Below are 24,647 nucleotides of genomic sequence, written 5' to 3' on the forward strand. Positions count from 1 at the left end.
TCTGCTCTCTGAGTTTCTTATTATTTTTTCTTTTTTTTTTTTGTAGAGACAGAGTCTCACTTTATCGCCCTCTGTAGAGTGCTGTGGCCTCACACAGCTCACAGCAACCTCCAACTCCCGGGCTGAAGCGATTCTCTTGCCTCAGCCTCCCGAGTAGCTGGGACTACAGGCACCTGCCACAACGCCCAGCTATTTTTTGGTTTGCAGTTCAGCCGGGGCCGGGTTTGAACCCGCCACCCTCTGTTTATGGGGCCAGCGCCTTACCGATGGAGCCACAGGCGCCGCCCTCTCTGAGTTTCTTTAAAGTTTATTTTGCTTTCTCTTTCATCATATGTCTGGTGATCCTTCTTAACCTATTCCTTTTTAAGAGTGAAATGTTGAAAGCCAAATGGAAAGTCTGAGACAGATCAGCGAATAGAAAAGCCCAACAATCAATAGGGTTTGTCCAATTTCATAAACCTTCTAGTCAGCATTTTTTTTTTGTCACCCTTGGTAGAGTGCTGTGGCACCATAGCTCTTGGGCTCAAATGATCCTCTTGCCTCAGCCTCCTAAGTAGCTGGGATTACAGGTGCCTGGCACAATGCCCTGCTGTTTTTAGAGACAGGGTCTTGCTCTGGCTCTGACTCTGGCTCGAACTCCTAAGCTCAAGCAATCCACCGCCTCAGCCTTCCAGAATGCTAGGATTACAGGTGTGAGCCCCTGGCCCTAGTTAACTTTTTAATACTAGTGCTTATGCAAGAGAGTATATTGTCAAATAAAACATTGAATGGTTGGTTTCCTCCAAAATTCAGGTGTATTAACTAAAAGTTAATGAATCCTTTTTTATTGTTTTGAGCATTTGGAATTGAAAAGTGACACTATTAAGATTATACAGAAAAATGATAATTAAAACTTTATAAATTTTTATGGGAAAAAAAGGATAAGCAGGTTTTGAAATTAAAAAAAATTCCTGTATACCTAAACATATTTAAATAATTGACTGATGTACTACTTAAGGAGGAGATGATTATTTGGTAGGTTTTATATCAAATACTTTGTGTCAAATATTGTGCTAGATGCTTAATAAGTATTTTCTAGTTTAATTCTCTCAAAGATTGTGCAAAGCCAGAATACTTGCCTTCATTTTAATAACAAAGAAACATATTAAAGTTTGTTAGCCTAATAGGTTAACAGTTAATATTCAAATTCAGTTTTTCTTTTGTTGGCTCCAGAAACCAGGCTTTTTATATAATACTAGGTTATCTTCTAAATTGTATTTCACCTTCTGTAGAACTCAACATTTTTTAGTCTCATACCTTTACATTTTTTATCTGCTTTGTTTTGTTTGTTTTTTGATCTTGTTGTAAATAGGCAGCTTAGTGCTAATGTTCACAAAATCTTCCTAGTGTATTTCAGAACACATTGGGCTTCCCCTGCTTTCAAATTCCATCTGCATTCATTATTTTCAGCCCTTCTTTTGATACCTGAACATATTTTAGTTTCTTTTTCTTTGACTCTAGTGTTTATCCCAATATTCCCAATTAGATTATAAGTTTTTGGAGGTAGAAAAAAATCTCATTTGTCATTAACCAGGTGTAGTGGGTCGCACCTGTAGTTCCAGGTACTTGGGAGGCTCAGGAGGATCACCTGAGACCAGGAATTTGAGGTTTCAGTGAGCTATGATGATGCCACTGCACTCTAACCTAGACAGGAGTGAAACCCGGTCTTTAAGAATCGCTTAAGCCCAGGAGTTGGAGGTTGCTGTGAGCTGTGTGAAGCCACGGCACTCTACCGAGGGCCATAAAGTGAGACTCTGTCTCTACAAAAAAAAAAAAAAAAGTACATTACAGCTTGAATAATGATTATTTTTGCATTAAGAAACACAGTGGCTGAGTTGAAATGGTATTTTGGGATCACATGGCTCAACTACCTTCATTTATAGACAAAGAATACAGGAACCAGAGAAGAACAGCAGAGCTCATGTAGTCCACCGTATGCAGGCTCCCTCTGGACCGTCTGCTGCACAGAGATAGCTCAGTCCTACCAGGAGAGACATTTTCTCTTATTTTTGCCTCTACATCCCTGCAACATCTACTCCTCTTCAATTATTCTAAATTGCTTCTTTTGAGTCTCCTTCACTAGCTTCAAAGAAGGCAGGCCAATCAATCACTCTAGTACCTGGCAAGCCAAATTTATAAACAAAAGACTATTTGGTGGCTTGGTGCCTGTAGCACAGTGGTTACAGTGCCAGCCACATACACCAAGGGTGGTGGGTTCAAACCCAGCCCAGGCCAGCTAAACAACAATGACAACTGCAACAAGAACAACAACAAAATAGCCAGGTGTTGTGGCAGGTGCCTGTAGTCTCAGCTACTTGGGAGGCTGAGGCAAGAGAATCACTTACGCCCAAGAGTTTGAGGTTGCTGTGAGCTATGACATTACGGTACTCTACCAAGGGCGACATAGTGGGACTCTGTCTCAAAAAAAAAATACTATTTGGTGATTAGTGGACTCAGAGTAAAGGGGTGCAGAACCGCTGGAGATGGTGAGGCCTTGCTGGCCATCTCCAGTCCACAGCAGAGATTTCCCTTTCCTTAGCCCCTTGCTTGAGTGCTCAGGTACTTCTCCTGGGCTGTTGTATGTGTTCCATGACTATTCTGTTCCTCGCCTTCTTTCAGGAGTTACGTTGCTCCTGTTGATTCAACTAATGCAAATACTGGCTCATATTTTCTCCTTTTGAGATGGGATATGTTTTGTCTCTATAAATTTCTTTTTTTTAGAGTTTGAGGGGTCTGGTTATTGATTGCTCTTGCCTCTTAGTCATTTCCTCCTTTCTAACCCTGGTATGTAAACTAGGCTTAGAAACTACTTTACCTTAAGGATTTAGTTAATATTATAGAAATGTCCTTTTCTCTATTTTTTTTCTTCAAGTGGTTTCTCCTTTTCTTTTAAGTAAAGTCTCTCTTTTTCTTCTTTACTTGTTACTGGAGACTAGCAGTCTACAATGAATATGTTCAGTTAATTTCTTAAGAATTCTTAAGAATTACCACAGAGTATTTTCTCTCAATGTGACCCAGAAAGTATTTAAAAATTTTTTTGATTAAAAATTCCAAGATGACTGAAGCCCCAAAAAGAAGGCTTGTCAAAATCACAAGTAAAGCCATTGTTGGTTTGTTTCTTGGAATCGATGGCATTGTTCATTCATTCTTTATCCCACAAGGTCAAACAGTTAATCGTGCATATTTTTGTAGGCATTGTGAAACATTTTCAAGATCTTATGTAAGGAGTTCTTGTAAATGAAACCAGTCTGCCAAAGTTCTCTTAAGAAGACTGAGCTGAGGTTTGCAAGAAATGCCACGGGCAACAAAATGTGCCTTTATAAATGATACATTTTAGGTAGGAAAGGAATGGATAGGCCTTTCATAGAGCAGATGGTATAACCGGAACATGTGACAAAAAACAGAACTGCTCTTTTGGAAAAGGCACCAACATGAAAATCAGACATTGTGAGTGTGGGTCTCAATTCTAGTTCAACTTACTAGCTCCCTGCCCTTGGGCTAATTTTTAAAATTTTCTTAGCTTCAGTTTATATATCTATAAAATAAAAATATCGTCTGCATTGCTTCATGCACGATGTTGTGAGGTTTATGGACGCATTTTGAAAACTGCAACAGGAGGTGTTTTCTTGATCATTTTACTTCTGTGTTTTTTTGTTAAAGGACAAGATGGTCCCTTGGGAAGCATAGAACAGGCAGAATCCTAAGGGAATTTAAGTTCATGAGATCATAATTGAAAACATGCATGTGTGCTATAGGTATTATACATCTTTAATTATAGTTAACATAAACTAAAATCCTTTATCTTGATATCTGATTCTAGTGGATTCATAGTTGATGGATCAATTTTACTCAGTACATCTCCATGTAATGGTCATTGTCTGTCTCAGGAAAAATTTTCAGGTGCCTAGCTCTGTCCTTGGCTCTCTTACTTTTATTGTGATTTTAATGAAGTCATTGAAGTGATGTATTTTATATTTGTAGATGAATCTAAGCTATAGTTAAGGGTTGGGACCAGGCAGCTAATGAAACAAGTGCTGGAATTTCATGGCCTGCACCCATTACCCTGCAAGATAAATGTAACCACAGCTTATATTCTGGTGTAGTTTCCTGTATGTAAAGTCAGGTCATGTTCTGTTCTATGACATCTTGGTCGCTGTCCATATGGAGGTACTACCATAAGATACCATCATTTTACTGTAGCTTTTCTAGCATAGGTAAATATTTAGAGACACAAATACTAACCACTGTGTTAAAATTGTCTACCCTGTCCAGTACAGTAACATGCTGTCCCGATGTGCAGCCTAGGAGTCATAGGCTATTTCATACAATCTACCTGTGGGGTAGGTGGTGCTCTCTACATTTGTGTAAGCACACTCTCTGATGACCGTATGATGATAAAATGGCCTCACGATGGATTTCTGAGAAGATATCCCTGTCTTTAAGCAATGTGTGACTTTCTTCTTTGCATACCATGTTTACGTAGTTATATATGAAATTTTTGTGTTTTGCTTTTTAAATTTACCATTATATCATAAAATATTTTCCTCAGTTATTATAGAGATTCTTAAAAATTTCAGTATATTAAGGGGACACAAGTGGATTTTTTTCTTATGTGGATATATAGTATAGTGGTAAGTAGACTTTTTTTTTTAAGGCTGCCTAATGTTATTTGGAGTGGAATCACCATAATTTACTTAACTATTTTCCTTTCTATTGAACATATAATTGTTTTCAGTTGATTTTTATTTTTCTATGTAAAATAATCCTCACTACATGTTTTTAGTGCATGGTACTAAAACACTGTCTCTGGGAGGCTGTGGCAGGAGGATTGCTTGAACTCAGGAGGTCGAGACCAGCCTAAGCAAGAGTGAGACCCTGTCTCTACTAAAAATTAGCTGGACTCAGTGAGGCATACCTACTCCAGCTACTCAGGAATGAGTCAGGAGAATAGCTTGAGCCCAGGAATTTGAGGTTCCATTGAGCTATGATGATGCTATTGCACTCGACTTCAGGTGACAAAGGGAGATTCTGTCTCTGTCTCTCTCTCTCACACAAACAACAGACTAGATGGCTGTAGGAACTTCCTTCCTGAGGATTGGTTCTAATATCCAGCTTTCCCTCTGCATAGATCCTGGAGTCTCTGTGGATCGTGATGAGCCGGAACGTGAGCCTGCTTTTCACCACCGTCACGACACTCCTGACCATCCTCTTCTACAGCGGGACGGCCCTCCTCAATTTCATGCTCTCCCTGGTACGTCCGAGTGGATAAGAACTCTTCACGTTTCCTTCCCCATTGAAGTTTGTTCGTGGTTCCACTTGCATTTGCGAATGTCTGACTTCCTATCGTTTCCAAATGTGGTTTTTTAGGTGATGGTGTCCTTTGTTTTGCAGATTATTTTCCTGACCACACTATTTTATCTATTAAGTTCCAGTGATGAGTACTACAAGCCAGTGAAGTGGGTGATAAGCCTGACTCCACTCTCTCAGCCAGGCCCTTCCTCTAATATCATTGGCCAGTCTGTGGAGGAAGCTATCAGGTAGGGATAAGATTTATACTGCTTGTTCTTTCAGAAACTGCTTTCTGTGAGAAGCTTGTTTTTTGTCGTGAGCTTCCTAAGAACGTTTAGTGTTAAACTATCGAAGGACTCAGGTGTTTTCAAGACTGTTATCTCATTTTAAGCAGCGCAAATGATATTAAGAAAAAAGTTAAAACAGTTAGAAAATTCTCTCAAACCTGTGATTTACAAAAATGTAGTGGTCTTTCTCCTTCAGCTTTCCCTTAGCCCTTTCTTAAACTAGCTCCTATCATACCACTTGCTAAAGAGAACTCTCCCTCCCACGTCCTCTCAGAACCCTCCTCTGTTCTTAGAAATTCCAGCTTTGCTATTTCTTTCTATTTCCTTCTGTAGCCAGACTGTCCCCTCGGCAGAGGTAGGTGGGGTGTTGGAAATGCAGAATCTTTGGTTATCCCCAAGTCATAGGCCCTGGGTGCATTGTAGGGTCTTGGGAGAAGCTTGTCCCATGCGCCTGGGGTCCATGTATTGCAGGCTTGGTTTCTGAATGAGCTGCTGCTTCAACTTTTATTCTCCATGAGCTCTTTCCAAGTTGTTGGCTTTTGGCCCCCTGTTACTCTTTCCTCTTCCTCCTTTCTGGTAGGGAGGGCCCTTTGGCAGTGCAGGTCCACCTCATCCCCTTCTCTACCCGTGTCCCTCATTGCTCATTAATAAGACTCAACTACCTTTTTATTTCTTGTGAATAGCTACTCACAGTAAACCCATGTATTTGCCATTAGAGCTCCTTTTTCTAATAAGTTGTTGGCCAGATGGTCTTAAGCTTCTCTTGGCCAGTGAATACAGATTCATTGGCTGCCATTTCTGTTTCCACATACTTAAAAAAAATACTATTGTTTGCTGCTAGTTTTCCATAGAAATCTTGATTTGGCCTGATTGATTTGGTTCATTTTTTTTTCTTTTTTACTGTGTTCATATAGCAGCTAGGGAGAATACTACTTTTATCTTTAGAAAACCTTCAGTTACATTCGAGTCGAATGCATGCTCCTAATATACATCATCTCCAGAAACTTTGATAGGTTCTTCCCCTTTTTCCTAGTAGCAAGGCCTGGGTAGAGTCTCGACGAATATCTTTTTTTCTTGATTGGCTATCAAGTGGGATGATAAAAAAGGTCTTAGTACCTATATGGTGCCCTCAGGTGTCCGCATGAGGGCCATCTGTGTATAGATTATGGGTTTATGTCTAACCTAGAGTGCGTATCTAACACAGCAGCTTTCAGGGTGATGCTGTCTTCAGGGAAGTACGAGCTACATAGCACTCTTCCTGAGGCCTATATGACTGTTGGTTGCTATCCTTCCTGAGTAAATGAAATTAAGAAAATTCCAGCAATAGATCATCTTTTGTTTATCTATGTGATATTTTTCTGATTCAAAAAAGCTTATGAAAATGTTCTGCCAAAAGGGAAAACTAATCTGTCTTCCCCATGACATGAAACTGTTGAGTCAGCCACATCCCAGGCTGGTGGGCCTCTCCAGTCAGTGTGATTTCAGCCAAGGCTTGCAGAAAAATGCTTACCTTGTTTCTAATGAGCTTCAAGCTGATGCTTCCTTTTCTTCAGCTAACCTTCATTAATACTGACTCTTATTCTCACAAGTTTTTCTATTTTCAAATGACAGTTGAATTTTTTTCTTGTTCTGCTATCTTAGAGTAAGCGACTTGCTGACTGAGCTCTGAATGTCTTCGCGTCTCCTTTTTTCGTATCAGATTCACTGCTACCTTTCTTTCTGTAAGGTAATTCTTAAATGCTGTGGTTGTTAGTGGTAATACAGAAAAAATTTTAACAACTTTTAGTACCAGAACTATAACCCTTGATGGTTCTCAAACTTTGATAGATTTATGAGAGTCTGATAAATATGGTACACACTAGAGAATGTGTTAGGGCCTGGGTCATTTTTCTAACCAAAGCTGTATCAAGTTATTGTAAATGGAAGATTGTAACTCAGGATGACTTCTTACAGGCTGTTCTTTGGGGGTGTTCCTTCTTGGATCAAATTCAAGATTTACAATGTACAGGTTTTGCAGACGTTCCTCTGAAGAGCATTCTCATATAGATGAGATAGCAGTGATTCTGTTCCTAAGAGCTCTTGACAGATATTTCATTCTGAAGGAATGTTTCTTCGTGGAGAAAGATTTTAAGAGGGGAAATATTATACAAATGGTTGTGAAAATATTATTGTAATATCCTCAAAGAATGGTTTAATCTGCAAATTATCAGTGATACCAGATTTTGTAAGCATCTGTCATTATCCTCAGTGTTACAGTGAAGTGGAAATCTAACTCATTCTGTATGATCTGTTTGTGAAAGTGGAATTGAAATTGTGGGTTAACTGCATGACCAGACAGTGGAAGTAAGTGTGTGTTCTCGAAGCTTTGCCTTATGAAATATGTTGCTTTTTTTTTTTTAAATAATCATTGTCTCATTGAATTTTTGAACCTTAATTGTTATTTTAATTTTGAATAAGTATTCTAAGTGGAATACATTTGTGATGGGTTTCCATTTCATGAGTCAGGGGCATGCATCCTTTATTTCTAAGTCATTGTCCTCTCCTGAGCAGCATGTTGTGAATGTACACATCACACCCTTCTTCCCCGGTGCTCCCATTCTGCTTGCTCTGGTGGAGATATTGCACATTACTAAGTTGCATGTTGTCACGGCCTCAATGCAATTTAGTGTGTGTGATATTTCCACATGAGTGCATGCACACAGGTATGGCTCTTGCTTGCTGGGAGTACAGCTTTCAGTGTTGGTGGGTGGGCATCCTGATGAATTAGATATGAGAATGTGTATTCCGTGAGATTTTCATTTGGAAAGTGAACGTGCTACCCATGTGTGCCCATCAATCTTGGAGAATTAAGTGTTTGATAGGTTGAGGTGGGAGGGTAACTTGAGTCTAGGAGTTTGAGACCAACCTGGGCAACACAGCAAGACTCTGTCTCTACAAAAAAAAATAGAAAAATTTGCTGGGTGTGGTGGTGCATTCCTATAGTCATAGTGAATGGGAGGCTGAGATGAAAGGATTGCTTGAACCCAGGGTTCAAGGCTATAGTGAACTGTGACCCTGCCCCTGCATTCCAGCCTGAGTGACACAGCAAGACTTGGTATCTAACAAATAGGGTTAAAATAAAAGTGTTTGGGTTTAAAAAAAAAAAGCATTGATTATTTAGTAAACTAGTACTTTCCCTTTTTACTTTAAGCAAATTGAATATTCATTGGAAGGAAATTCTCATTGATTCAAGGGTATAAACAATGTTTAAAATATGGAAGGAATATTATAAATTTGTAAGAAAATACATTTTCATTTATTTGAAGAGTTCTTTTTCTTAACACTGGAATAGAGAGGTAGAATCTCCTACACATATTTGGCAACATCACATTACCTGGAGTTCTTAAATAATATTTAAATATTATACAGTAAATATCTGCCCTTTTAGGCTACCTGATTACAGATTGGTCTCATAAACCTGAACCTTTAGTTTTTTAGGTTTCCAGGGAAAATGACCTTAAAAATTTTTGTCTCATATTTAGTTTCAAATTGTAATGCTTTAGAAATTACTAATTATATTTTAATGGGCTTATAATAGAACTAGTTTTGAGATACAAATGTTTACTATTTACCATGTAGCTGAAATGACTTCTTGTTATTTTTTTAGTTAGCATTAGAGTTAACATCCGTGATCACTAGGCATTGCCAAGGACACAAAACCATGTATTGCTGATATAAAATTAAGTTAATATCACTGCTTCCGGAGTCTCCAGATGATCTAGTATGATATTATTGTTGTAGCTTCTGTGTGTGACTCACAACTATTTCCAGAGAACAGGGTGGAGGGCACGTGGTGGGGGAATGGAGGGCTTCAATGGACACAGCTCCCCTTCCATGCCCCTCAGCACTCTCTAGGTATGAGTGCACAGTGTGCCATCTCCCTCATGCTGGGAGTCTGAATGTCAACCAGGTTTCTCTTCATCGAACTTCGGAGCTGGGTTTCTAGAGCAGATGCATCAGGGAAGGGAGGGAAATGTGACTTCTCCAGAGAAGTTAAGGCTGGGAAGAGGAGGCAGAAGCAGCATAGGGGAGGTTTGCTGAAGGACACAGGATTACAGCTAGATGAGAGGAGTAAGTTCTGTGCCCTACTGCACTGTAGGGTGACTGTACTAACGATTTAAATATATAATTTCAAGTAGGTAGAAGGAGGACGTTGAATATTCCCAACACAAAGAAATGACCTGGTCAAGATGATAGCGGATGTGCTATCTACCCAGATCTGATCATTATATATATTATAGTAAAAGATCACTGTGTATCCCATAAATATGTACAGTTATTATTTTTTCAGCTTAAAAAGGACAGTGGTTAGCATTCAAGGGAGCTGGGGAATCCTTTCCCCACTGGCACCTGTGTGTGCTGCGTCTCTGGAAGCTGACCCGGCTCTCCCCACTAGCTCACTTTCACTTGAGGCACCCTGTATTGCAGTTGAGGATAGAATACTGGGAAGTCTTCCTGTTTGACCTTTATAAGGAAAATAGTGCTGACCCAGCGTAAGGAAATGTTGTGGAGTAGGCAGAATTTGATTTTGGACTCTTTACTCCTTTGTTACTTTTCTTCTTCCTTAGTTACGTGCTTCCTTCTTGGCCACGGTCTATGGCCCCGTGAACTCCAGAGGTATGGAGCTTGTCGACTGTGGTTTATCATCCTCTCCACCCCACTCCTTGCTTCAAAGCTCATTCCATTACAATTGGGTCATCTGATCAAATCCTGAGTTGTCTTGTTCGTTTTTTCTTACTCAGTTTAGAAAAGTAACAAGAATAGTCTTGTTGGTCAGAAATGAGAGAGAGCTGATAGCTGAGGTGAAATGTCAGAAAACGTATGAAAAAGTAAGTTCCATCTTAGAGTTTATGAAACAAGATAAAGAGTTGGTTAGGAAAAAAGCCAATATCCTAAACCATCATTTGCAATCAGCTCAAAAGCCCTTGAAAGAGAGTTATGTATATATAGTTGTGTAAAGGAGGCCTGGTGCAAAGACCTGTAGTGCCATACCTTAGGGTTTATTTGGGAAAAAATTTAGCAGAGGAAAAGTTGCCTAACTCTTAGAACTTTTATTCCACAGCAAAAGAGGTGTGTTTAGATAGGACATAGCTGGATTGATTACTCTGTGGCCTGCCTTCTAATAGAGAGGAGCCTTGCCCTGTGATGGTCTATGTATGGTTTGGGGCCAAACATATCTGTAAGATAGTAGTGATAGAAGTTCTCTGAGTAAGGAAGAGGACTTGCTAAAGCTCAGTGGCTGATGTCTGCCTCTTTCCCCATCAATGTAAATCAGATCAGCTGAGCTACCACAAAGGAGGAAAAGAGTGTCCAGAGCCTTCTGAACCAATTTCTTCAACTGCTGAGTGCTTGTAGATGTACTTAAAGAAAAACTGTCAATAATCTTTCAATAATCAATGGACAGAAAGAGTCCTAGAATACTGAGCACAGGCAAATATTCTTTTATTCAAAAGAGTTAGAGTGGAAAAAGTCTATATAGTCCGTATATTAGACTCGTGAACTTCATATAGATTTTCTGTCAGTTTCTTTAGTATATGCTTGATCAAATGGCTGGGAATAGTTATGAAGGGAAGGGTATTCGTGTTGGCACCATGGATTCACACAGCCACCCTTAGGGTGTCTATTGTGGTTTTTGCAAGGGATTCGATGAAGTGTGTCATACTGGTTTTCCCTGATAGCAAGACAAGCAGGGAAGTGCTCACTGAATTTGAGTATGTAAAAAATGTTGATTAATTGGTTGTGATATCAGTGAGTGCATAAAAGGAAGGAATGATCTTTAATAAAACTAATGACTTCTGGTAGCTAAACTGTGTTGTGCATGCCATTAGTTATATGTCGGATGAAGTTTTATTTGATGATGGCAGTAAATTATGCCTAGAAATCTCTGAAGTTTAGATTCCAGAGAACTCCAGATGAGTGATTGCTAAATATTATGTTATTTTTATTTTTATTATTTTTTTTTGAGACAGAGTCTCATTATGTCACCCTGGGTAGAGTGTCATGGCTTCATAGCTCACAGCAACCTCCAACTCCTAGGCTTAAGTGATTCTCTTGTCTCAGACTCCCAAGTAGCTGGGACAACAGATGCCTGCTACAATGCCTGGCTATTGTTTTTGTTGCAGTTGTCATTGTTGTTTTAGCTGGCCTGGGCTGGGTTTGAACCCACCAGCCTTGGTGTATGTGGCCAGCGCCCTAACCACTGAGATATGGGTGCTGCCCTATATGTTGTTCAACTTTACAATTTAAACTAACTGAACTGAAACTTTCTGCATATGTAAAGTGGGTATCAAAGTGCCTGGGAGGTAGTAGGTTGTATTTCCTGTTGCTGCTTTAGTAAATTATTAAGTCTGATTAGGTTGTTAAGTCCGGAAATGTCCAATTTCCTTAAGTACTAAGTTTGGCTGTTGATATCTCTTGACATTGACACTGTTTTTTTATTGTGAGGGTACAATCCCATTCTTTTTTTTTTAATTTTAAGTAAATTTACTTCAGGTTAATGTGAGGGTATAAGCAACCAGGTCAAATTATTTGATTTTCTTAGGTAGAGTTCATCTTGTGGTTATGTCCCACACACAAAAGGTGTGCCAAACTGCCCCCCCCCATGCCCATTCAGTAAGAGCACCCCACACTGCCTTCCTTATTACCCCTCCCCCCTAACTCGAATTGAAGTGAGTTTTTCTCCTATTAGGGCATGCATTGGATCATCTCCTGGCTTGATACTAGTATTGAGTATATTGGATATTTGCTTTTCCATTCTTTAGATACTTTTACTAAGACGAATGTATTTCAGCTCCATCTAGGATATTATAAAAGATGTGAAGTCACATTTTTTCTTATGGCTGAATAGTATTCCATGGTGTGCATGTACCACAATTTGTTAATCCATTCCTGAGTTGATGGGCATTTAGGTCGTTTCCACATCCTGGCAGAATGAGCTGCAGTAAGAAATCTAGTGCAAATGTTTTTATGGTAAAATGATTTTTCTTCTTCTGGGTAGATGTCTAGTAGTGGGATTGTGGGGTCAAATGGGAGATCTAATTTGAGATCTTCGAGGATTCTCCATATTTCTTTGCAAAGAGGCTGGATCTTATTCTTTTTTTAATTAAATTTTTTTTTTAATTTCAGACTATTATAGGGGTACATAAGTTTTGGTTACCCGGGTTGTTTTTATATAGTATGAGTCAAAGTTATAAGTGTGCTCCTCACTTGAATAGTGTGCATTGTACCTGTTACCCCCCCAACTCTGCCCACCTGCTTGCTTTCTGCTGTTGTGTTTTACTACCAAATGTGCCCATGGGTGTTGATTGATTAGTTCCAGTTTAATAGTGAGCACATGTATTGTTTCTTTTTCCATTCTTGTGTAACTTCACTAGGAAGAATAGGCTCTAGTTCCATCCAGGTTGTTCAAATAGGTATTGGTTCGCCTGTTTTATTTATTTATTTTTTATGGCTGACTAATATTCCATAGTATACATGGGATGTACCATTCTTTCAAATGCACATTTTGGCTTGTGATACTCTTTCAAATTTTTTTTAGAACAATTTTTTCTGAAAACATGGATAAGTAAACAATTTGTGTTATTTTTGAATATGAGTTCCATCTTGGAACAAATGCAGCATAAACAGCTCAAAATACCAAAGAAGTGTTTGGGAAGAATGTGGCTAATGAATGCATAATATGTGGACAGTTTGAGATGTTCCATTCTGGTGATTTTAATCTTGAAAATGAGCCATGTGGGCTACCTGAGAGCAAAGTGGATAAGGATGAGCTAAAAGCTGAAGTGAAAGCAAATCCATCTCAACCTACACATGAGTTAGCAGTCAGATTTGACATTACCATTCCAACAATATTGCACCATTTGAAACAAATGGGCAAGGTAGAGAAGCTGGGTAGATAGATGGGTTCCACATGAATTAAATGAGCGCCCCAAGAGAAATCTTCTCTCAGCTTGCCTTTCTGTGTTGTTACGACATAAAAGTGAACCATTTCTCCACCACGTTGTTATGTGCAATGAAATGTGGAGTCTTTTTGACAATTGCAAGTGTTCAGCACAAGAGTTAGATAAAGATGAAGTAATGAAACACAGTCCATAACCGAATAGTCATCAAAAAAAAAAAAAAATAGTCTGTGTGGTCCAGCGCTGGTATTTTCCACCACAGCTTCATAACTCCTGGTCAGTCAATTACAGTGGGTGTCTCCTGCAACCGCAGAGGTGAAGTGATGAGGGTGTTTGCAGTTAAGCAGCTGAGATTGTTCAGTAGAGACAGGTCAATCCTCTTGTAAGATAAAGCTCAACTACATATCTCACTAACAACGCTGCTCAAACTATGCAAGCTGGACTTGGAAACTCATCGTATTCAACAGATCTCGAACCAACTGACTACCACTTCTTCCATGCTTTGAATCACTTCTTGCAAGGAAAAATATTCAATTCTCAATAAGCTGTGGAAAACGCCTCTCGTGATTTCGTGCCTCCAAGCTTCTTGGTTGCTGGCATAAACAAGCTACTGTTCAGATGGGAAAACTGTCTGTAGTTTGGGCCCATATTTTGATTAGTTGTACTGCTGCTTATTTGAGATATGATAAACTAAGCTTTTGATCGAAGTCAGACATTTCATATTTAATGACCTAATAGCATAAACTTAGTAATTAAATAAATTTTTTAAAATCTTATAATTTAAGAGGTTAGAAATCTTAAAATCAAGACGTTGGCAGAGTTGTGTTCTCTTGGGAAGGTTTAGGGGAACATCTGTAGTCTTGTCTTTTCCAGCTCCTAAAGGCTGCCGTACTTTGACTCCTGGCTCTTCCTCCATGTTTAAGGCCAGCAGATCTTAAATCTGTGACTTTTCCTGTGTCTCCTTCCCTGACTCTCACTCTCTTGCTTTTTTCTCTTCCTGTGAAAGAGATTTAATGAGATAAAAGTTTATTTATTTATTTATTTATTCTGAGACAGAGTCTAACTTTGTCACCCTCGGTCGAGTGCCGTAGTGTCACAGCTCACAGCAACCTCAAACTCTTGGGCTTAAGCGATTCTCTTGCCTCAACCTCCCAAGTAGCTGGGACTACAGGCACCTGCCACAACACCCGGCTATTTTGTGTTGCAGTTGACATCATTGTCTAGCTGGCCCGGGCTGGGTTTGAACCTGCCACCCTCGGTGTATGTGGCTGGCGCCTTAACCACTATGCTATGGGCACTGAGCCTGAGATAAAGTTTATATGAAGTTCACCGTTTAAACCGTTGTGAAGTATGCAATTCAGTAGTTTCAGTGTATTTACAGTTTGTTGTAATTGTGTTCACTATCTGTTTCTAGAATTGTCACCCTCTTATGAGGACTTTTTTTTTTAACAGAGTTTCCCTTTATGACCCTCAGTAGAGTGCCGTGGCATCACACAACTCACAGCAACTTCCAACTCCCGGGCTTAGGCAATTCTCTTGCCTCAGCTTCCCAAGTAGCTGGGACTACAGGCACCTGCCACAATGCCCGGCTATTTTTATGTTGCAGTTTGTCTGGGGCCAGGTTTGAACCCACCACTCTTGGTATATGGGGCCAGTGCCCTGCCCACTGATCCACAGGCGCCGCCCAGGACTTTTTTTTTTTTAAGGCAAGAGTGAAACAAAGTTTACTGAGGAAGAAAAAGATAGGTTTACACAGCAGGATACATTCGCCATAGACACAAACAACGGGGCTCCGTAGTTGTGACAAAAGGGCAAAGAGGCAAGAGGCCTAAGGACTTTTTTTTTTACTTGTTTTTCTTTTTTTATAAAAATAAGGTGTAACTGGCAGCGCCTGTGGCTCAGTGGGCAGAGTGTCGACCCCATATACCAAGAGTGGCGGGTTCAAACCCAGCCCTGGCCAAACTGCAACAACAACAAAAAATAGCTGGGCATTGTGGTGGGCACCTGTAGTCCCAGCTACTTGGGAGGCTGAGGCAAGGGAATCGCCTAAGCCCAGGAGTTGAAGGTTGCTGTGAGCTGTGTGATGCCATGGCACTCTACTGAGGACAATAAAGTGAAACTCTGTCTCTACAAAAAAAACAAAAAAACGTGTAATTGACAAATAAAAATTGTATAGGCCTGGTGCAGTGGCTCATCCCTTAAATCCTAGTGCTTTGTGGGGCCACAGTGGGAAGATCGCAGCCTGTGCAAAAGCCCAGTCTCTACAAAACATAAAAAAATTAGCTGGGCAAGTTGGGCACAGTGGTGCACACCTGTACTTCCAGGTACTGGGAAGCTGAGGCCGAGATGAGAGGATCACTTGCACCTAGGAGTAAAAGGTTACAGTGAGCTATGATGACACCATTGCACTCCAGCCTGGGCATCAGAGTGAGACCCTGTATTTAAAAAAATAAATTAAAAAATTAAGAAATTGTTTATATTTACAGTGTATAACATGTTTACATATATGTCTACATTATGAAGAGGTTAAATCTAGCTAACTAATATATCAGTCGTGTCCTATTCTTTGTTTATTACATTGAAGATCTGTCAGCAGTTTTCAAGCATATAATCCATTATTATTCACTGATATCACTATGCTGTACAGAGCTCTCTTATCCTAATGGAACCTTTGTACTCTTTGACCATCTCCCTGACCCCCTGTCACTACCTCCCTACCCTCTGGCAACCACCACTCTGCTTCTGTGAGTTCAACTCTTAAATTCCACATATGAGTGAGGTCCTGTGGTATCTGTCTGTGCCTGGCTTATTTCACTTGGTGTAGAGTCCTTCAGGCTCATCCATGTTACTGCAAATGACTGACTAGTATTACGTGTATATATAGCACATTTGTAATAGCCCCTGTTAATGAGCACCTACTGTGCGATGGTCCATTACTAGGGAATTCAGATGCATTGACGTGTGGCCTTTCATGAGCTGAATTTCTCTTTCTGCCAGCATCCACTCACATAACATAATACCATAATTCTGGAGTTACCTCTCACTTGGAGGAGACATGCAATGTAGGAGGCAGTGACTTCTGGTTGTGTTTACAGATGAGAAATAAAAGCATATGTTTATATAAAGACTTGCACTTGAATGTTCGTAATAGTATAATAGCCCCAAACTGGAAACACCCCAAATGTTCATCAGTTGGTAAATGGGTAAACACATGGTGGTATATCCTTATAATGGAATAGTACTCAACAACAGTAAAGAACACACTACTAATACACTCATCAGTGGGGATGAAGCTCAGAAGCATTATGCTGTGAAAGAAACCAACCACCAAAAGCTACACACTGACAGAGTGCATACACTTAACTCTACTGAACTATACATTAAATATGATTATGATGGTAAATAGCTATGTATTTTTTACCACAGTTTATAAAGAGCTATATAAATTATGATTACGTTTATATGAACTTATAGACAAGGTGAGATTATAGTGGATAGGAAACATATCTGATGGCTGTCAGAGGCCAGGGTTCAGGGAGGGACCAAGTAGTACGGGCACGAGCAAACTTCCTGAGGTGACAGAAATGTTCTGTGTCTTGGTAGTAATGTTGATTATGGAACCTTACATGTTTGTCAAAATTACTGAATTGTATACCTAAAATTGTGAGTTTTATTATTTGTAAATTGCAGTTCAATATAGCTGGTACATTAAAAAGAGAAATAAATCTGGGAAAGTTAAATTTTCTTCTGAGTAAATCATTAGAGGATTTTTCTCTGCTGTTTCATAAAGATTGTGTACCAGGTTATGAGGTAGAGGGGTGTATATTATTTTTCATCCTTCATTGGGTTACATGTTTAGTAACTGCAAAAATAGCCCATAAATTACGTAAAAGTTGCCTTGGCTGGGTGTGGTGGTTCATGTGTATAATCCTAGCACTTTGGGAGGTTAAGGCAAGAGGATTGTTTAAGGCCGGGAGTTTGAGACCAGCCTGGGCAACATAATGAGACCCTGTCTCTACAAATTTTTTTTAAAAAATTAGGTATGTTGTTATGTACCTGTAGTCCTAGCTCCTCAGAAGGTTGAGGCAGGAGGATCACTTGATCGCAGGAGTTCAAGGCTACAGTGAGCTATGAGTATGTCACTACACTCCAGCCTGGCAGAGTCTCAAAGATAAAAGAAAGAAAGTAGGTAAAAGTAAGTTGCCTTGATGAGAATATTACCAACAACCATTGTTCTCAGAGGTGGAAGAGAGAAGACTGCGCTGTTTCATGTAAGTGATCCTCTTGGGATTGAGCTTTGCTTACTTGCCATACAGAGGTCTGATTTAGTTTCGATATTCTTTTGCACCTTAGATGTCCACTTATTTTTGGTTTATACGTTTTTAAAATAACGTAAGGTTAACAAAAGTACCTGTTCTATATCTTCTCTCATTGTGACCTCCCTAGTTCTAGACAAGTTCCATACTTTTCTTTCTTTTCCTCTCTGGTTATTGCTGTTGTTATTCTTTCCTCCACAAAATCTTCCTTCTCCCTTGGTTTCTGGGAATACCACACTCCAGTGATTTCCTCCTCTACAGAAATGACTCCTTATCTCTTTGGCTGTTACATCTTTGTTCTTAGATCCCTTGTAAGATTGCAACTTACTGCCCCATTTTCTCTTAGCTTGCTCTTTAATCTTTTCCTGTGAGTGGTCTATTCTGGTGCACTTCAGATCTCTGGTTCTGAGTTCCCTGTAAAGCCTTGTCTTTTATTTCAGCTACCTCTGGGGTATTTTCATTATCTTTTTTGTCTTATAGCCCAAAGGGAACCTACTTCTTTCTCTTTCTCTGTGTTTTTGAGACACTGCCCTTCTTTCCCCTTCAGGTTTAGAACCTGAAGCTCTGTCATTTTCTCTTTGTCTTCTGTTTCCTCTGTTCATTTGCTGTTAAGGTCCTAAATTTTTCCTTGGGATATCTTCCTCCCTTTTGGCATTTTTGATGTCACTTTAATCTGGGTCCTTATTGGAGTCACATGATACTTCTCTAGTGAGGGCTGCTGGTTAGGGTGACAAAGATGCACAGCTGGGAAGCTGTCACCAGATCCATGTTTCAGAGCCCTATTAAATTAATCACTAGGTCCCAGAGCTTGAATTTGCTCCTACACTATATCTCTTGGTCTTCCCTGCTGGGTATACAATGTCACCTTTGCTCCTTTTTCAGTTTTAGTGTTTCCTTCTCCTGAGTACGTGAGTGTGCTCCTCCCAACCCCCTGCAAATCCTGGTTTTTTATAATTTTTGTGGTACCCCGGGATTACTTACGGTTCGCTGCTATCTCTGAACACTTCCTTATTTCTCTCCCTTACATAGTGCAGACACAAAGCACCTGATGCTGGAGTTTTTCATGTCCTGGATTCTTAATATTAATCATTGAATATATGTGTTTTTACATCCCTTTTATATTTGGAGTTTTTTTCTCCTAATAATTTTTTTTTCCCCAAAAAATTCTTTCCCAGTGACCTGAATGCTTTGGGTAGCATTTGTAGAGGATATTACTCAGCAGGCTTAGTTGCTGAGTAATAGTTAAATAGTTAAGTTAAAGAAATGTTAAATAGTTTAAGAAATGTGGGCTACTTTTGATAATAAGAGAAGAAAGATGATGGATTATAAGTTATGTTGTCCCTTACTTGCTCTTTCCAAAGGGAAGGGCTGGCCACAGCCTGAGTTTCTTGGAGTTTAACTGTGGTAAAATGTTATTCACAATTAATTTTCTTTCCATCTATGTTGGTGGTAAATACCTGCTTCAGAAATGAACAGTTGGTGAATTATTTCAGTGAGGAGGATTCTTTAGGGTGCTTCAGTTATCTTTTATCAGAGAAATTTAAACAACAGTGTGTTGAACATATTCTAAGATTTAAAATAAGGTTTTTAGGTTTCTTTGAAATAAAATGAAAACAGCCTTCTTAGGCCAGTAGAAATTTGAAGCTGTTCCCAGATTTGGAATGAAGTGGTCAGAGGCCTAGAAGTATCGATTTTTCTCAAAATCACACTGTATGATACTGTGTTTATTTACTTTTTCTTTTATCTAGAGGGGTGTTTGATGCTTCCCTCAAAATGGCTGGTTTCTATGGATTGTACACCTGGCTGACTCATACTATATTTGGAATCAATATTGTCTTCATACCATCAGGTAACAACCATACCATAACTTCCACTGTCTTCTATTTAAGGAACATTAAGCTGTTTTATAAACAGTAGGAAATGTCTGTTTCCTCAAGTTTAAAATACTTAATTTTGTGGCTCACGATTTACTCTAGTTCAGATTAGGGGCAGGAATATGATTTGTCGTGTCTTTGCTTATTGCTGTACACGCCCCCCCCCCCCCCCCAGTAGTAGCAGGTTCTTAACTAGCACATAGACAGCACTGCATAAGCACTTGTTAAATGAGTGTCTTTCTTAGCACTTAGCATAACAGCCAGGCACTCGATAAATGTTTGAATTGAACTGATTTGACAGGGAGCAAAGTTCATTTAACTCTTGAGGGTACTGTCCTAGGGCAAGGCGAAGGCTTCTGAGGGCACAGAAGCTGTCTCCAGATCTGTTCTCATGATGCCCTCGTTCCATAAGCACCAGGTGGTTTAATATCCATCTTTTTCTTTCACCTCTACGTTATCTCTGCTCCTCTCCTTCCACTTTTTCTCCTTTTATTTCTGTGGCTGCTTGTTTTCTAAATTTCTCTTGCCTTCCATATTTGCTTTTACCACCATCCCTCCCCACCCTCTTTTGTCTGTGCCTCCTCCTCTACATTCCCAAGTTCATTCGTGTTCTTTTCCTACCATGGTGTTTACTAACCCACCAGCTGACATGCAAGTACCCTATGAGGCAGGCAGGGTAGGTGGTGGTCTTGTTTTATAGATTCAAAACCCAAGTTTCCCTGGTGGCGCCTGTGGCTCAGTGAGTAGGGCGCCAACCCCACATACTGAGGGTGGCGGGTTCAAACCTGGCCCCGGCCAAACTGCAACAAAAAAATAGCCAGACGTTGTGGCGGGCACCTGTAGTCCCAGCTACTTGGAAGGCTGAGGCAAGAGAATCTCCTAAGCCCAGGAGTTGGAGGTTGCTGTGACCTGTGTGATGCCACGGTACTCTACCGAGGGCCATAAAGTGAGACTCTGTCTCCAAAAAAACCCAAGAAAACCCCAGTTTTCCAAGGTCACACACCTGGCTGTGGTAGAACCAGAACTTAACTCTTAGTCTGGAGGGAAGCCAGATGGAGAGAGAGTATTTGAATCTATAACAGTGCTCTGCAAGGGGATGAGCTTTTGAAGCAAGGACATTTTTTTGTATTTAATTACATTTCATTGTTATTAGAAAGAAGCAAAGTGAAGAATATGCATTCCTGAGCCACATTTCTGATTTGGCTTTGGGCTCAGTACAAATTTTGACACATGCTCTATAGTTACATTTATAGGACTGTACATTAACTAACCAGAATAACAGCTGTATAACACTGAAGTTTTATTGCTTAAGAACAGACCCATAAAGAAAACACTTGTAGATTTTCAATATCAAGTTTTAAGGTATTGACCCTTTATTTAACTAAAAAATTCAGTTAAATAAGGCATATCATTTTCTTAAAATTGGAGTTTGTGCATATTTGTTTAACTTGTTTTTGGTGGAAATTTTAAAGGAGCTACCACCTGGGTCCTATTGTTTTGTTGATAATGCTTCTTTTAATTTTTTATTAGCTTTGGCAGCAATCCTTGGAGCAGTGCCATTTCTGGGGACATATTGGGCAGCAATACCTGCAGTTCTAGACCTGTGGCTGACACAAGGGTTGGGATGCAAGGCCATTTTACTTTTGATTTTTCACCTCTTGCCAACCTACTTTGTAGATACTGCAATCTATTCTGACATATCAGGGTAAGTATCCCGCAGATTTTCTGAAGTTATTGCTGATTTCTATTGCATTTTTTTTTTAAGGAGTTTTTTTTTTTTCCCCTGAGGAGTGGATGAAAGAAGTGGTATGGGATTATTTAGTGAAGTAGACTTTTGAGTTCTCATTGATGTAATGAAATTTTAATTTAAAATGACATTGTTTAAAAGACATGAGTGTTTAATTTTGATGTTACTCAAATTCAGAATATGGCCTAGTGAAACTGTCATAATAGTTAATATATTGTGTTTTCTTTAAATAAATGTAGAAAAGACAGTCTTAAGCTTATTAAAGAGCACCCTTCATTTAATTTAAATTACGTAGAAGCTAGCTGGGTACAGTAGCTCATACCTGTAGTCTTAGCACTTAGGTAGGCACAGGTGGGAGGATTGCTTGCGCTCAGGCGTATGAGACCAGCCTGGGGAACAGAGTGAGACGCCCCCCCCACACCACCATCCGCAAAGAATAAAGAAAATTAGACAGGTGTGGTGGTGTGTGCCTGTAATCTCAGCTACTTGGGAGGATGAGCCAGGTGGATCATTTGAGCCAAGTATTAGAACTTAAAATAAGCTAAGATTAGGCTACTGCAGCTTGGGTGACAGAGCAGGACCCTATGTCTTAAAAAATAAAGTAGAGGCAAATTTTGTGCCACTGTCACCTTGTTTTCTCTTTGGTAAATTAATGTTTTTTTAAAAAAAGTTAGAAAACAAACAAAAGGTGTAGGAGGACTCTGAAACTCCCAGAGTTCCAGAGCAAAAAGAAACAAGCTCAAAAAGACTTATGAGCCAGTCTTAAGGGGACCTTTTTATGTGTAAAACTTAAGAGGAAAAAATTAAAGTAAAAAAGGAGAACATCAGAGTACGATTAACTAGTATTTAGCAGTTGAAGTAGGTTTATGATATATACTTAATCGATTTCTTTAAATTTTGATAGAAATTTTGTATTCAAGTTTGTAGGTAGAATTGAAGATATATGTGTGATTTTATCTTAAAAATAAAATTCTTAACTGGCATCATTAGGAAATGAAACTTTTAGTATGAATCATTTTATTTTTTAATAACCTTTTAAAAAAAGTTTCCACTTTATTTTCTTAAACTTCAAACATGTTTGAAATTCTCCTCAGATACATTGTTTAGGTAAAAAGCTTTCCTAGCTTACGTGTAATACTACAGTCAATCCCTTTTACTTATGGGGAAGACAGATAAACTTAGCAATATAATAGATTGGTTTCCTGAGGGTGGACTCACTGCAAGTGCTACTTTAATTAAACAGTTATATATCACAGAACGTCCTCACTGGGTTATTTCGTTATTTGCCCCTCACCAAATTGTTCTCATCTGTTTTTAAAAACTGGATACAAACAACTTGACTATTTCCTGGTCCCTCTCATGTCATGGTCATTTCTTTTAACCATTGTTCTGTGCTGCTGTATTCTGTGTTGTTTTATGCCATTTATGGAGGTGATACTGTGACAGGCTGGAGGGCATTTGTAACTCTTCTGTGAAATAAAAATCTTAGGCTCCGTGACATATTTTCTTCATGAGATCTTTTATCTGTACTGTGTTTTGAAAGACGTATTTTAGGAGGTGGCCAGAATTCTAGCCTACGAGTAAGAGGGATGCTATTATTGTTGTCTTATAAAAAGCATAATTAACTGAATTACTTGCTAAGTTGAACCCACTTAATTATCCTTGATGGAGGTAAACCTAATAGGTGACTTATAGCTAGTCCTATGCCAACAGTAACTCACCTCAGGCAGCCACCTGCAATGGGCACAAAATATCTGTTAACATTGCTGACTTTATTCTTTCAATTGTTGGAACTATAAAAAGAGGCAGTTGTCACACATTGGTGCACAGACAAGAAAATTCTTGGGTCTCAGGATTATAGTCAATGTTTGGTTCTATCTGTGTTGAGCTAATTGAAAGAAAAATGATGATGTAATAGAAAGCATGGTACGTTAAAAAAATGAACATTATGTTAGAAATGTATTTCAAATTTACTCCAGTTTACGTGTGTTAATAGCCATGAACTAATTTGTGTACTTTGTATTCCAGAGGTGGCCATCCGTACCTGACAGGCTTAGCAGTGGCTGGTGGGGCATACTACCTAGGCCTGGAAGGGGCAATCATTGGGCCCATACTTCTCTGCATACTGGTGGTTGCTTCCAATATCTATAGTGCCATGCTAGTGAGTCCCACGAATTCAGTGCCCACGCCAAACCAGACCCCGTGGCCTGCTCACACTCAGCGGTAAGTTAAAGCAGAATTTAACTTATACACTGTGAACCAGGTATAAGCCTTGAACTATCCTGTCTCTGTATTTGATACATAGCTTCATCCAGACTTGTCAGGATAAAGGTATTTGAAAACTAATGTGGTGGTAAGGGTTATAGAAGGCACTGAGTAAATAAAAATTATTTGCAGACTTTTGGATTTCATATGCCAGGAAAATGTTAATACCTATATTGGGTCAGAGTTGTTAATATCATAAAAGATGAAAAAGTAATTAAAAAAAACTTACAAGTGGTTATGAGACACGATATACTAGGTCAAGGAAGACTTAAGCAGAGGAGCCTATCATGAATCTGTGATTTCTGGATTGGGGGTGGGAGTAGTCTATAAAAGAACATTTCTGGAAAATTGAGGAAATTTGCTTATGGGCCAAATGTTAAATAATAATAATATGTCAGTGTTAAGTTTCTTGGGTGTGATAATCGTACTTTGCTTATGTAAGACAATGGCCTTTAGGGATGACATGTTATGATGTCTGCAACTTATTTTCAAACAGGTCAGCCAAAACAGAGAAGGAGAGAAATAATGACAATAGCAAAGTGTTGGCAATTGGTGAATAGAGATGAAGGGCATATAGTTGTTAATTGTACTAGTCTTTGCATTTTTCTGTAGGTTATATACTTATTCAAAATAAAATGTTGGGAAAAAATTATTTGGGGGAGGCTGGGCGCAGTGGCTTAAGCCTGTAATCCTAGCACTCCGGGAGGCCAAGGCAGGTGGGTCACCTGAGCTCACAGATTTGAGCCAGAGCGAGATCCCATCTCTAAAAATAGCCGGGTGTTATGGCAGGCGCCTGTAGTCCCAGCTACTTGAGAGGCTGAGGCAGGAGAATCACTTGAGCCCAAGAGTTGGAGGTTGCTGTGAGTTATGACACCACGGCACTCTCCGAAGGA

General features: G+C 39.4%; 1 protein-coding gene across 2 annotated transcripts in view; it reads left to right on the top strand.

Moving 5' to 3' along the window:
• The window catches only part of TMEM245 (transmembrane protein 245), a 103,832-nt gene that overhangs the window by 66,701 nt on the left and 12,484 nt on the right, over positions 1-24,647 (top strand). For both annotated transcript variants that reach the window (XM_053566318.1, XM_053566325.1), the window contains 5 exons: positions 5,168-5,290; positions 5,431-5,576; positions 19,617-19,717; positions 21,273-21,447; positions 23,518-23,712. In XM_053566318.1, the coding sequence (XP_053422293.1) occupies positions 5,168-5,290; positions 5,431-5,576; positions 19,617-19,717; positions 21,273-21,447; positions 23,518-23,712 (740 nt within the window). The remainder of the gene's footprint in view (positions 1-5,167; positions 5,291-5,430; positions 5,577-19,616; positions 19,718-21,272; positions 21,448-23,517; positions 23,713-24,647) is intronic.

Source organism: Nycticebus coucang, chromosome 2 (assembly GCF_027406575.1).
Source record: "Nycticebus coucang isolate mNycCou1 chromosome 2, mNycCou1.pri, whole genome shotgun sequence".
Classification (NCBI taxonomy): domain Eukaryota; kingdom Metazoa; phylum Chordata; class Mammalia; order Primates; family Lorisidae; genus Nycticebus; species Nycticebus coucang.